Raw genomic sequence first — 11,917 nt, forward strand, 5'->3', positions numbered from 1 at the left:
GGTAAAAAAAAATAATAATAAATGAATTAAAAAGGCTGGTATAAATATTTAAGAGGGCCTTTGCAAAAGGAGAAGAAAAATTAGAGGACAAGAAATTATGGAGCTAGAGGGTTGGGCTTTTTCTTTATGAAGAATTGTTATTATATTTTTAATGAAAGCAATTGTAATTTGGGGTGGTTTTGGTCAAAGTTGGCAACATTTATTTCCTAAAATGATTTTTTTTTTAATGCTGATGATGGCAGATGAACAATTTTACTGATTTTTTTTTTTTATTAAGATCAGATAGGATTTGCAGAGCAACAGATGGAGGAACATCCATTAGGTGGAGATGAGAGAACATTTATGGTTTTTTTGAGATTGTTGTGAGTGCAGCTTAACCTGTGCTGATTAATTGCTGATAACGGTAAGAACAGGTAGGTCTGTACTGGAGCTGACTTGCTTACAGAGGTACCCAGAGGTGGATTTGCAGCCTGAAGGCAGGTTGTGCTGTTGTATTTCAGACTCTCTCTGTAACAGTGGGCTATGCAGAGCGCTGCCCAGCTGGTGGGCTCCTGCGGATAATGGTGAGACTTCAAAGCAGATCAGAGCCCTCTGTGCTGACCTAGTTAGCTCCCGGGGGGAGGTCAGGCCCTTACACAGAGCCCTGCTGTGCTGGGAGGTGCCCAGAGCTCCTGCAGGGCAGCTGACACCGCAGGCTGTAATGCGCTCTGGGAGATGGGCCCAGCACACAGCTTTGTTTCTGCCTCTCTTGCAGCGCCCGGTGCAGCAGTCTGAGATGTTCTGTGCTGCTGGGAAGCAGAAATGCAGTTGACGTGTGGTGGCAGCATTTTACCTTCTTCAGCCACGAATGTACTGGTAGCAGAGTTTTTCCTTTTTGTTGTTGTTGTTTCAAATATGACTGTTGAAGAAAAGTTTTTAGAGCAGTAATATTTCTTAGTTGTTACACCTGAAGTAAGACTTGTTGGTATTGCAGGTTCGATCTCACCTCACACATGGGATGTGTAGCTTTGCTTTAAACTTCAGCGTGTGTTTTATTACTGTAACGTCTTCGGGAAACCAACGCTGCTGCTGGATGTGTGGGCTCAGGCATGCTGCTGCTGTCCTCTGCATTCTTCTGTTTTCTGAAACTTTATTTTCAGGACTTTCAGTGCTTTCTCAATGAGCATAATGCTTTTCTTATAACGCCTTACCTCAGGGTAACCAGAGTGTTTTGGATCTCTTTGTATCTTCAGATGCTCCCATGTGTTCTGTTGTCAGTGGACGTGGCTGTTTGTGTTCTGTGCATCCACGAATACATCGCCACTGGGGGCTGCCTGCTCTGTTTTTCACCTTCCCTTCAGGTAGCAGATGGTTTTGTTCCTTTAGTTTCTCTTCTCGTGTTATAACTCAGAAGAGGTTTTTAGCTGGGATCTGTATGTGTGCTGCTTGACCAGGTACAGCAGCAGCGATGGGGGAGGTTTGGGGAAGCGTGTGCTGGGAAGTCTGCGTTGCCAGGCACGTAGCAACCTGTGAGGCACTTCTGAGGACAGATGGTCACAGATTTGCTCTTGTGTTGATGTATATCTCCTCTGACAACACGACTCTGGTACTTGTAATTTGGGGCTTACAGATTGTGGGGAATAATTCAAAGATTTCAATGTCTCATTAATTATATTGAGAATTGTATTTTCTTTGAGTCCTAACTTAATTTGAAATAACTGAGTAACAGCTGCCTTAATACACGTGGCATTTTGCTGAACGATCCTCTCTCCCAACTCATCTTTTGCTGTCATTGCTGTAAGTGTGGGGAGTTGACCTCTGTCCTGTGAGGAAGCTGTGTTCTGTTACTGTTGAGCTGTGCTCTGCAAGAGCTCCAGTTCCCAGCAGTTAATGTGTCAGGACCCCACGTGCTGCACTTGGTGCTTTTGCCTTAACTGATGAACCGCAGATACGTTGTCACTGAACTGATGCAGAGCGACCTCCATAAGATTATCGTCTCTCCTCAGCCTCTCAGCTCGGATCACGTCAAAGTTTTTCTTTACCAGATTTTAAGAGGTAATTTTCTTTTTTCTTGTAAAATTAATGGAAGCTGTGTAGTGCTGTAATTTTTCTTTCACTGTTTAATATTTATTATCAAGGCATCCTTGTCTTGAGTAAGTTTCCTGTGGGAACTTGGTTTTTTTATTTCACGGTATGAATGAATAGCAAGAATTTAATCAGTTATAAGAATATCCAGCCTTGCTGCCTTCTGTTACCTATATGGATAAAGATGACAGAACACACTTGGCTGCGAGATATTTCTCAGTGGCCTTTGAGAGGCTGAATTTGGGGGAGATGTTGGTGTTCCAGAGCTCCTCTGCTATTTGGTGAACCCAGGCGCAGGACAGCAGACGCACGGACACAGCTGTGCAGAACTAATTTAAATTAGTTTTAGCTAAAGCAAATTGCTATGATAGTGATTTTAGATATGATTGTTTGGGGGTTTTAATCTATTTGGAAAGTTCTATCTAAGAAATATGAGATTATTTTGATCAGTGTTAGTCCATTTGCTTTTCCATTGGTTTTATTGGGATAGTTTCACTGCAGTGAACTGTCAGCTTTTTCTGGTAGTAAATAAATAGCAAACCTGTAAAAAGTGGAGCAAAGGAATCTAGATGATATTCCAGATTGGGCTATTGGCAGTGCCAATGGGTAGAGCTGTGTGGGAATGGCTCTGTGTGCAGTCTTTGCTGGCTGCCTTGCAGGACTGCCCTGCAGAGTGCTGTCAGCCTCGAACTGCTATTTAAAAGGAAAGAAGAGATACTTACTTTAATTTTGCTTAATATTTCAGGTCTGAAATACCTACATTCTGCTGGCATTTTGCATCGAGACATTAAACCAGGGAACCTACTTGTGAACAGCAACTGTGTTCTTAAGGTGCTCCTTAAATTTATTGAGAATGTCCATCTGTGTGTGCTGTTCGTCATAAATCAGATGTGTTTTGTTGTGAAAGCATTTAATATTCACACTTCTCCTGTACAGTCATTTCAAAAGGGGGAAAAAAAGTCACAGATTCTTTAAAAATTATAAATGAAACAAAGGTGTTCCATGCTGGGGCGTCGTCCCACCTGTGCCCACGTTGGACATCCGTGGCTCTTTGGCTCGTGGGACTGCCTGTGCCCTGGGCTGCCCTGCAGTGCTGCTGTGCTGGCAGCCAGGGGTCAGGCACACTGAGGCAGTGCGTGTGCTCAGGGGCTGCTTAGGCCTGTGGAATTTTGGAGGCATGCTGTATAGCAGTGCTGAATGCCAAGAAAGCTTTCTTTACACTGATTTGCTGTGCGGCCAATTGTGAAAAAATCAGTCTGCTTTCTTAACCCTTCTGGTTGAGGAAACTTCTAAAAATCCTTAAAACCAAAGTGAGAGAAGGCTGAATCTGTGACATTGTGAGGCCTCCCACAAACAAAGGAAATCTGTCTTGGGATTCTTGGGATTTATTGAAGCCAGAGGCTTTCAATAAATATTTCTGTTAGTGCTTTTTTTGTGCTTTTAGACTGAATATTGCAATGCCAACTAAAAATATGCTGTGATTTCAAATAAAATGGTGGAAAGCTTAAATGGATATGGAACAAAGTAACATAATTTCTACCTATTCCCCCGTCTCTTGGCTTGTGCAATTATGGATTATCTGATTTATTTAAATGCTGGCTTGGAATGACATGCTCCGGTACCACCAGGTTACCTATTTGAAGTGCATTAAGTGTTTTGGTTATTTTAATTTTTTTATTTACCTTCTCAATTTAGATTTGTGATTTTGGATTGGCCAGGGTGGAAGAATTAGATGAATCTCGTCACATGACTCAGGAAGTTGTCACTCAGTATTATCGGGCTCCAGAAATCCTGATGGGCAGCCGCCACTACAGCAATGCTATTGACATCTGGTCTGTAGGCTGCATCTTTGCAGAATTGCTCGGGCGAAGGATATTGTTTCAGGCACAGAGTCCCATTCAGCAGGTACAATTAAATTTCCCTCTAAAATAGTTTGATGGAGTTAGTTATACCGATGCATTCTGAATCTCAAACCTGCTTTTGTTTTGCTTAGTTTACGCATGGGCAGAAAACCAAACTCTTTGTAACACTGAAGGGATGGCTTCCAGATGCTGTTAAAAGCAGTAGTAATTGCCATTACTTTTGAAATTTGTGTTTTTTTTGTATTCCCCTTTAATCTGCTGCAGTGCTAACATATACTGTGGCATTTTAAAGTGATATAACTGGGATCCATCTTCTGACTATGAATAAGAAAGTGATGTTCCATCGGTGTGTAACTGGAGTATTGCATTTGAGCCGTGAAGCTGATGGACCTGGCGGTGCCTCACAGAGCAGTGCTTCTGCCTGGGAGTGGAGCTGAGATGGAGAGAAGCCACCAAATGTAGCGACACGTTCGGTGTACAGACAGTAATCACATTTCTCAATTTAATGCCTACAGTCGATGAGTGATTTTCATGCGTGCAGGGCCTGTGTGATGATGGTAATGGGTTTATTCTCAGAGGGGAGCTGGGCGATTGCTCGTTAGCGTGAGCGGATGGTGGTCATGAGGGAACCCTTGGAACGGGGAGCCGAGCTCACTGCTGGCAGGATTCATTTGTTTTTTTAACTTTGACTCCTACAGGATGTTTTTGTTTTCATTCGCAGTAGGAGCATATGCGTTCACTTCTGCAGAAACACAGCGAAAGCATTGGTTCATACGCTAATTTACTTTAGCTTCAGAATCTGCTATCATAGTTAAATATATTAATATATGCCTGAAGTCCCAAGTGCTTGTGTTCTGTGCCTGCAGCTGGATCTGATCACAGACCTGCTGGGAACGCCCTCACTGGAAGCAATGAGGACAGCGTGCGAAGGCGCCAAGGCACACATACTCAGGGGTCCTCACAAACAGGTACCAGTGCTCCACTTGCCTGCATGGCATAGCATTTCCGCTGTGCAGATGCTTCTGCTGTCTCATTCCTCTCTTTTACATCTCAGTTGAATTCTGACTCTCAGGTCAGGGCACAAATACTTTGTTTGATATCTAATTTCAGACTTGTCTCTGCTTGTGAACTGAGATAAGTTCACTGAAGAAGTTGGTTATGGTTAATTGTGCAGTTATTCAAATTTCTGTGCTGACGAGATGTTTTCTCACTTGTCAAGTGCATTTCTGACTTACCTCATTTATATTGTTTGAACTGCTGATACAGGTGAACATTGCTCCTATTTTTGAGATGGTGTTTTGATAGCTATTCTGAATGAAGTTGTTAATCTAAGCGATAATATTGAGAAGAGACAAATTAAAATTAGCAATATTGTTCAGAAAGCCCCAGAGGGACTCCTTTGCAGACAGGATTGAGAGTGTTAGAAGAGGAAATTGCCCATTATCAAGGTCAGTAAACAGAATAGTCAAGCAGATCCTCAGCAAAGACATCTGTGCAATGACCTGAGCTGGTTGTGAAACGTTTAAGATGACACAGAAAACTGAGGTGCAACGTTCAACATAACTGGAGAAGAGATGAGATGGCATCATTATGCCAAGTGGACAACAAAAATAGCAGATGAAAGATACAAAGAAATGCTTAGGCAGGAGTCCTTAACGCGGTGGTAAAGCAGTATGCCCACCCAATGTAGCCAATCTTATGATTGTTAGATAGTAAAAATGAACAAGATGACTAACCAGTACATGTTAATACCTCAGGTCTTTCCAATAGAGTTTACGTATTTATTTTCTCCATATAGAAGCAATTTCTCAAATGTCAACTCACCACAATAGTAGTTACCATAGAAATGAGCATATATTCTGCTGTATTATTAAGGTGGGAGTTCTGCCTCCTAGGCAGCCTTGATTCCCTACACTGTGCTGGTATGTGCTCTGTTTTATGACTCTTTTTCTTTTTATGTTAATAATAGGAGGATTTCCTTAAGACTTTCTCTCACGGTTCTCAAACAAATTAAGTCTAATTGTATTTGTTATCACACACATAAGAGTTGTATATTTTAAGCCTGTAGCCTTGCACTCCCAAGATTTGAGTTGTTAACAAAAGTAATAATTGTTTTGATGTGCCCAGAGTTGGGAGAAATAGGTCCACTACACTTTATGTCTACAAATGTATAATGCAGTGTCGAACTGCATCCAGATGCTTTATGAAATATGTTGTTTTTAAATTCTGATGGTTTGATAATCGCTTGGCATTCCCGCAGTGCAGAACTTGTGCAGGGCTAAGCAAGAACTGTAGTAGTTGTTAGACCTATTCTGTTTGTTAAGCCTAGATGCTTTATTAAGAATTGAAAAGGGAACAGGAGTGTCTTCTGATTTCTTTTTTTTCTAAGCCCAATGCTGAGGTGGTTCTCTACAAACCACTGAAACTGTCTTTTTACCCACTGAATTATGGGAATGCCAAAAAACAAGCGAGGTGAAATGCTATGAAATGTTTCTGACATGGATAGAATGGTGCATTAGCCATAGGAACTAAACTGTAAGCTACAGTCTGTGTCTTCTGTTACCTCTGAGCAGCACTGCTTCTTGGAGTGTTATGGAGAAAATATAAATGCATCCCCTAGAAAATAAACATGTAAGAACTAAGCAGGTCGTTTTTTAGAAAAGGAAAGTTGCAGGACCTGCCAGGGGCTTCAGAACTGCTGGGCACAACATGGACTCGTGCAGGGAAATCCGGGGGCTGAGAGCACTGGGTTCTGTCACTGCTCTGCCACGTGCCTTGGAAGTGAGATGGAAGTGATAGCAGCTTTCCTGGTAAATACCTGCATTGTGCTGGTTAGGGGGTAGCACTATGCATAGATGACTTGTGGTCCAGCCTTGATTTTATGACTGTAATTAAAGCACTGCAGAACTAGTTGTTCTTTTCTTTATAATGATCTTAGGAAAAGCTTTAAGTCTTCTTCAGCATCAGTTATATCCATTGTTTGCGAGAATTAAAAATTGTTGGTTTTCAGCTGGGGAATAACTGCAGACATTGGCAGCTCTTAGAATTACTTTGAGTGAGAGCAGAGGCCATTCACCTTCAGATATTGGGTTGGGAATACCGATGATGTCTCCACCAAGGAAAAAGGATCAATTAGATTTCTGTTACAGTTGCTGAGTTAGTGACTACAATCTTGTTGGGAAGCACGAAGTACTGTGTGTCCTTAGCATGGAGTTTGTCCTTGGTAACTGGAAGACAGTGCATGCTGTAGCAGGATTTTCTGGCTGATTGATCTGACAGGAAACTATCTGTGCTTTTCTTTCCTATTCCCTTACAGCCATCCCTTCCTGTCCTATATACACTTTCCAGTCAAGCTACTCATGAAGCAGTTCATCTCCTTTGCAGAATGTTGGTCTTTGATCCAGTAAGTATATTTCAGATATAGCTAATACCTTTTGGTTAAGAATATTGTGAGTAAAGAACTGCTTGAACCAATTTTCTAGATTGCATATCAGAACTTTTGGTTCCATAAGAGACATAAAAGTATCATCTTACACTTGGCCAATTAATCTCCTCCCGGAACAAGGATTTCACAATTAAAATCTGCTGGCCTTTTGCAGAAAGCTGTGGTAGAGTCAGGGGGATGAGGGTGTTTGTGAATCATGCTGTCTTTTCCTAGCTAGGTGTAGGTAGCAGAACATCAGATACTTTGATGCAGTTCTAATTAAAGATGTGTGGGTGTTTGTGGTCTTGCAAGGCACAAAAAATTCCTTCTGCATACATAGAAAATATATGTATCTGGATAATAGTCTCCTTTTTGATGGGACACTTGGATTAGGCACAAAAAGTCACATTCATGTGAAAATAGGCTATAATTAAATCCCTTATTGTGAGCACCTGCTGCCCTGTTCTTCCTTCACCACTTGCTTTCTGAAACTTGGCATGTAAGATATTTCTAAGAACTCTGGAAGCATATGCCAAGTTATTCCATCCTCAAGTAATGCTGGAATTTGTGTTTTTCTTTAAATACGTACTTAGGGACAGATGAAATCATTTTGCAGAACATGGATTTACAAAGTGCTGTATTTGCTCACATAAATTCCCGGTGTTTATTTTGATTTACTGCGAAGGTCATCGCTTGAAGCTTGTTGGGAAAAAAGCAATTTTTGGAAAACAAATTTGTAAAAGTCACATCAGCAGTATTTCTATCACTGGCCACAGTACAGAGAGGTCAGCGTCATCTTAGCAGTGGTGCTTTTTTAAGTGAAATGTTCCCCCTAGTGGCAGCGTGTTTGCAAAGCCAAAACGTGTCATAGGATTGGGGCTTTTATAGAACAGTTGGTTGAAATTGATGAGTAGGTATTCCTAAGGCTGTTTCAGTAACTCTGAAAATATCCTGACTCTTTATTTTTTCTTTAAATGCAATGTTTCAGTCCAAAAGAATATCTGCTAAGGACGCCTTAGCTCACCCATACCTTGATGAAGGGCGGTTGCGATACCACACCTGTATGTGTAAATGCTGTTTTTCCACATCCACTGGAAGAGTTTATACTAGTGATTTTGAACCCATCACTAATCCCAAATTTGATGACACTTTTGAAAAGAACCTCAGTTCTGTTCGGCAGGTTAAAGGTGAGTCATAATCAGCCCTTGTGTATGCTTGTATCTTCCTGCTGCCTCCTTTAGCAGTGCACAGCTAGGACTCGTGGCCATATTTTGCTTTTTTTCTTTAAGGTAATGTTCCGGGGTAAATACTGGAAATACTTCCTTTTCACTAAAAGAGTAAAAATGTTTCTGGTGGTTCTGACGTGGTGCAGTGTCACACACACCAGCTGAGACAAACTGCTTCAAGCTGCCTGCGGTGAAGTTGTGTCCCTTGGCCATTTGCTCTTTTTGAAGGCTGTACCAGAGCAAAAATGGAATCCCCACCGTTTTGTTTCCAGGTGCAAGATGTTCTCTTGATGGCTGTGCTGCAGGAGGGTCAGCACCATCAATAAGTAACATTTTATGAGAGCGCTACAGTATGAGAGATATTAGTGGGGATTCTGTTTCTATTTGGTGGCAGCTCAAATAAGATACGAAGAGGACAGGGAGAAGAAATGCATTACCTCCACAGTTTTTAACAAACGATTCAATCACTTGGGAAAAAGACACCATTTTGCTGTGATAATGTGACTTGTTTTGGACATATCCTGAACTTGGAATTCTGAAGTTCACACTGATAGTTCCTAAGAGTTCACAAAAAAAATTGTTTTATTTTTACCCCATTATTCTTTCCATTCCCTTTGTCTTTGTCCATCACTTTTCAGTTCTGCATGTAGCTCTGCTGTCTTCTCTGCCGTCTGTTGTTGTAAATGCTGTTTTTAAAGCTTGCTGACAGCAGCACAGATACCAGTGCAGCACAAATGTTAATCTCATGGCGTGGTGTGTCTTATTTTTCTCTTACATACAGAAATAATTCACCAGTTCATTTTGGAACAGCAGAAAGGAAACAGAGTACCTCTCTGCATCAACCCTCAGTCTGCTGCTTTTAAGAGCTTTATTAGGTAACTGTATGTAATCACATCTGATATTAATTCACATTTATTAGTAGTACAGAATTCACACATCCACAGTGTTTTTGTTTTAAATTTCTGAGGAGTCCATAGAAAACTTAAGCGTATGTGTAGTTACATTAAAAAATCATGTTATAGAGACTTAGATTTTATGCATATTTATAATACAAATACTTAAAATTTAAGTAAAATGTGTAGAAGTTTCAAGTAATATCTTTGTTAAAAAAAAATTATTTAAATTAGACTTGAAAGATTGATGGGTTAAATTCTGACTACAAAAATGCACTGCAAAATGACGAGTGACAGTTGTAGGTAAAGAATCGTTAAGGAAATACATAGATAAACATGGTTCAGTACTTGGTGTTGGTGTTGTTAACTGCTGGGCTTGAGGCTGCTTTGTTTTCATGCATTTTTGAGGGGATGGGATGCTGAAATGTTTGCATACCTGAAACTTTTGCTTTCTGGTCAAGCATTAACTTTGTTGTCCATTAGGTTTTGCAAATGAACACTGATTTTCTGTGTCACTTCCATTCTAGTTCCACAGTTGCTCAACCTTCTGAGATGCCACCATCTCCACTGGTTTGGGAGTGAAGTGGAAGATAATGTACTACTGAAGATGTAATGTAGCTTTCCACTGGAGTCTGGGATTTGCAATTCTGGAGGTTAATCATGCTTGTACTGTAATTTTACTAATGAAGTTTTAAATTAACAACCACTACTTGTACAATATGAATAATATTTAGAAATGTACTAGACTTTTAATCTTGTAAAGTGGTTGTGCTTTTAGAAGAAAATATTTTACCCAGAGTTGCACGTGTTTTATGAATTATAGTGCAGCTGTGATGGCTCAGCTCGGAACAAACAGAATCGAACCAAATTTGGGGAGGATTTTTTTTAATGAAGTGAGATTGTACGCAAAGACAGACAGACATTTTGATATTGAGCCATTCCTGAAGATTTTGGGTTTTCTAAAGCTAAGGAATACAGAAATCTTGACTGCGACCAATGATGAAGTCACGTTGGGTGGCAGTGACCACAGGAGGTGGCACCGCCCCCGATGATCCAACCCTATAAATAGCTTCTCACTAGAGCTGTGATGGTGATGTGTGCTGTTCTAAAATCAGATGTTGTGAGTAGAGAGAATGAGTTTGTGACTAGGAGAGACTAAACTTCTGTTTCCTTACCCAGTATAAATATATATATATATTTAATCTATTTTTATTAGAAGTTTTTTCTGCTCTTTCTTACATAAAACCCCCCAGCATGCATCTTCTATGTGTGTAAATACTTCCATTTATGGGCTAATTTCAGAGATCCCTGATGTCATTGCTGTATAGAGAGAAACTAGCTTGCACATTTTAGGTCTGTGAAATTTTGTGAGAACTTTTTCCTGCACTGGACAGTTGAGAGAGAGAGAAGAAAAAAAAAAAAGAAAAGGAAAAAAAAGCACATAGGGAGTTATGTTAATTGTGTTCGTGTCTTTAGGCAAAGCTGTGGAAGTCTTGAGATGTCACAGTAGTAAATAACTTTTATTACTTTTTGGCGAATTCTTTTTCTGTTGGAACACTGAATTCTGTGCATATGTATATATGAACACAAATTGAAGGCCTCTACCTCCTGGAGTATACAACTTGGTTTGTTTACCTCCACATGATTTTTTTTTTTAAGTTCAGTGTGGAGACTTGAAACTTGAATGTCCCTTCCAACTTTTGTATTTAAAACAAGACTAGAAAATTGAAGACTGTTTTTCACCTGTACAAAGAAATATTAAAGGGTGGTCTTAAAATTTGAGCATTGGTCTGGAGAAAAACCGTGGTGTTTGTTATGGACAATTAACTGTTAAAGTTATTGTAAGTTATCTGTATTTAGCAGAGTATTTTCAACAAGGGTGATCTGAGCTGAAATTGGAAACTATCAGTAAGTTATGTTCGGAAGTTTTAACTTCAATGAAGTAATTATTTGCTGTGAAAGAGACAAACGTTGAATTACTGAACAAAGATGGTGCAATATCTTTGTTTTTTGTGAGGCTCCTGAGAATAGAACCAACTGAAGCATTTCAATTCACTTGAATGAGAAACGTGTGTAATTAGGAGAGCCCGAGAAGACACTGGTATGAAAGGTAAAATCTCAGAGGTTGGTCAGTTATGTGGCACACTTGCTGGTCACTTTGTAAAATGTAGATTTGAAGTACAGTGGTGAAAACATTAAATGTGACATTTGAAAAAGAAGCGCGTTATCTTTATTCCCTGTCTCATCTCCTACTTTTATTTAAGATTCGGTTGTTAGATTAACGCTGTCCGAAACGATGCAAGTAGAAAGACTTTGTAACGCCTCGCCTGGGCCGCCTTCCTTCCGGGGGCGGGGCCCGAGAGCCGCCGCCATGGCGCGGGCGCTGCGCTGCCTGGAGGCCGCCTTCGCGCTCTACTTCGTCTCGCACGTCCCCATCACGCTGCTGCT

General features: G+C 40.5%; 1 protein-coding gene across 2 annotated transcripts; it reads left to right on the forward strand.

The window, feature by feature from the left end:
* Window positions 1–250: 250 nt before the first annotated feature.
* NLK (nemo like kinase) lies at window positions 251–10,902 on the forward strand. 2 transcript variants are annotated; one of them, XM_010721971.3, is made up of 8 exons: window positions 251–2,034; window positions 2,810–2,895; window positions 3,760–3,969; window positions 4,793–4,894; window positions 7,243–7,329; window positions 8,339–8,537; window positions 9,358–9,457; window positions 9,997–10,902. In XM_010721971.3, the coding sequence occupies exons 1-7, from the start codon at window positions 1,917–1,919 to the stop codon at window positions 9,453–9,455; spliced, it is 900 nt and encodes a 299-aa protein (XP_010720273.1). In that variant the 5' UTR covers window positions 251–1,916; the 3' UTR covers window positions 9,456–9,457; window positions 9,997–10,902. The 2 variants fall into 2 exon arrangements, with proteins under 2 accessions (XP_010720273.1, XP_010720272.1); XM_010721970.3 differs by having other exon boundaries at window positions 255–2,034; window positions 9,358–9,451.
* Window positions 10,903–11,917: the final 1,015 nt, after the last annotated feature.

This window comes from Meleagris gallopavo, chromosome 21 (assembly GCF_000146605.3).
Source record: "Meleagris gallopavo isolate NT-WF06-2002-E0010 breed Aviagen turkey brand Nicholas breeding stock chromosome 21, Turkey_5.1, whole genome shotgun sequence".
NCBI classification, from domain to species: Eukaryota; Metazoa; Chordata; class Aves; order Galliformes; family Phasianidae; genus Meleagris; species Meleagris gallopavo.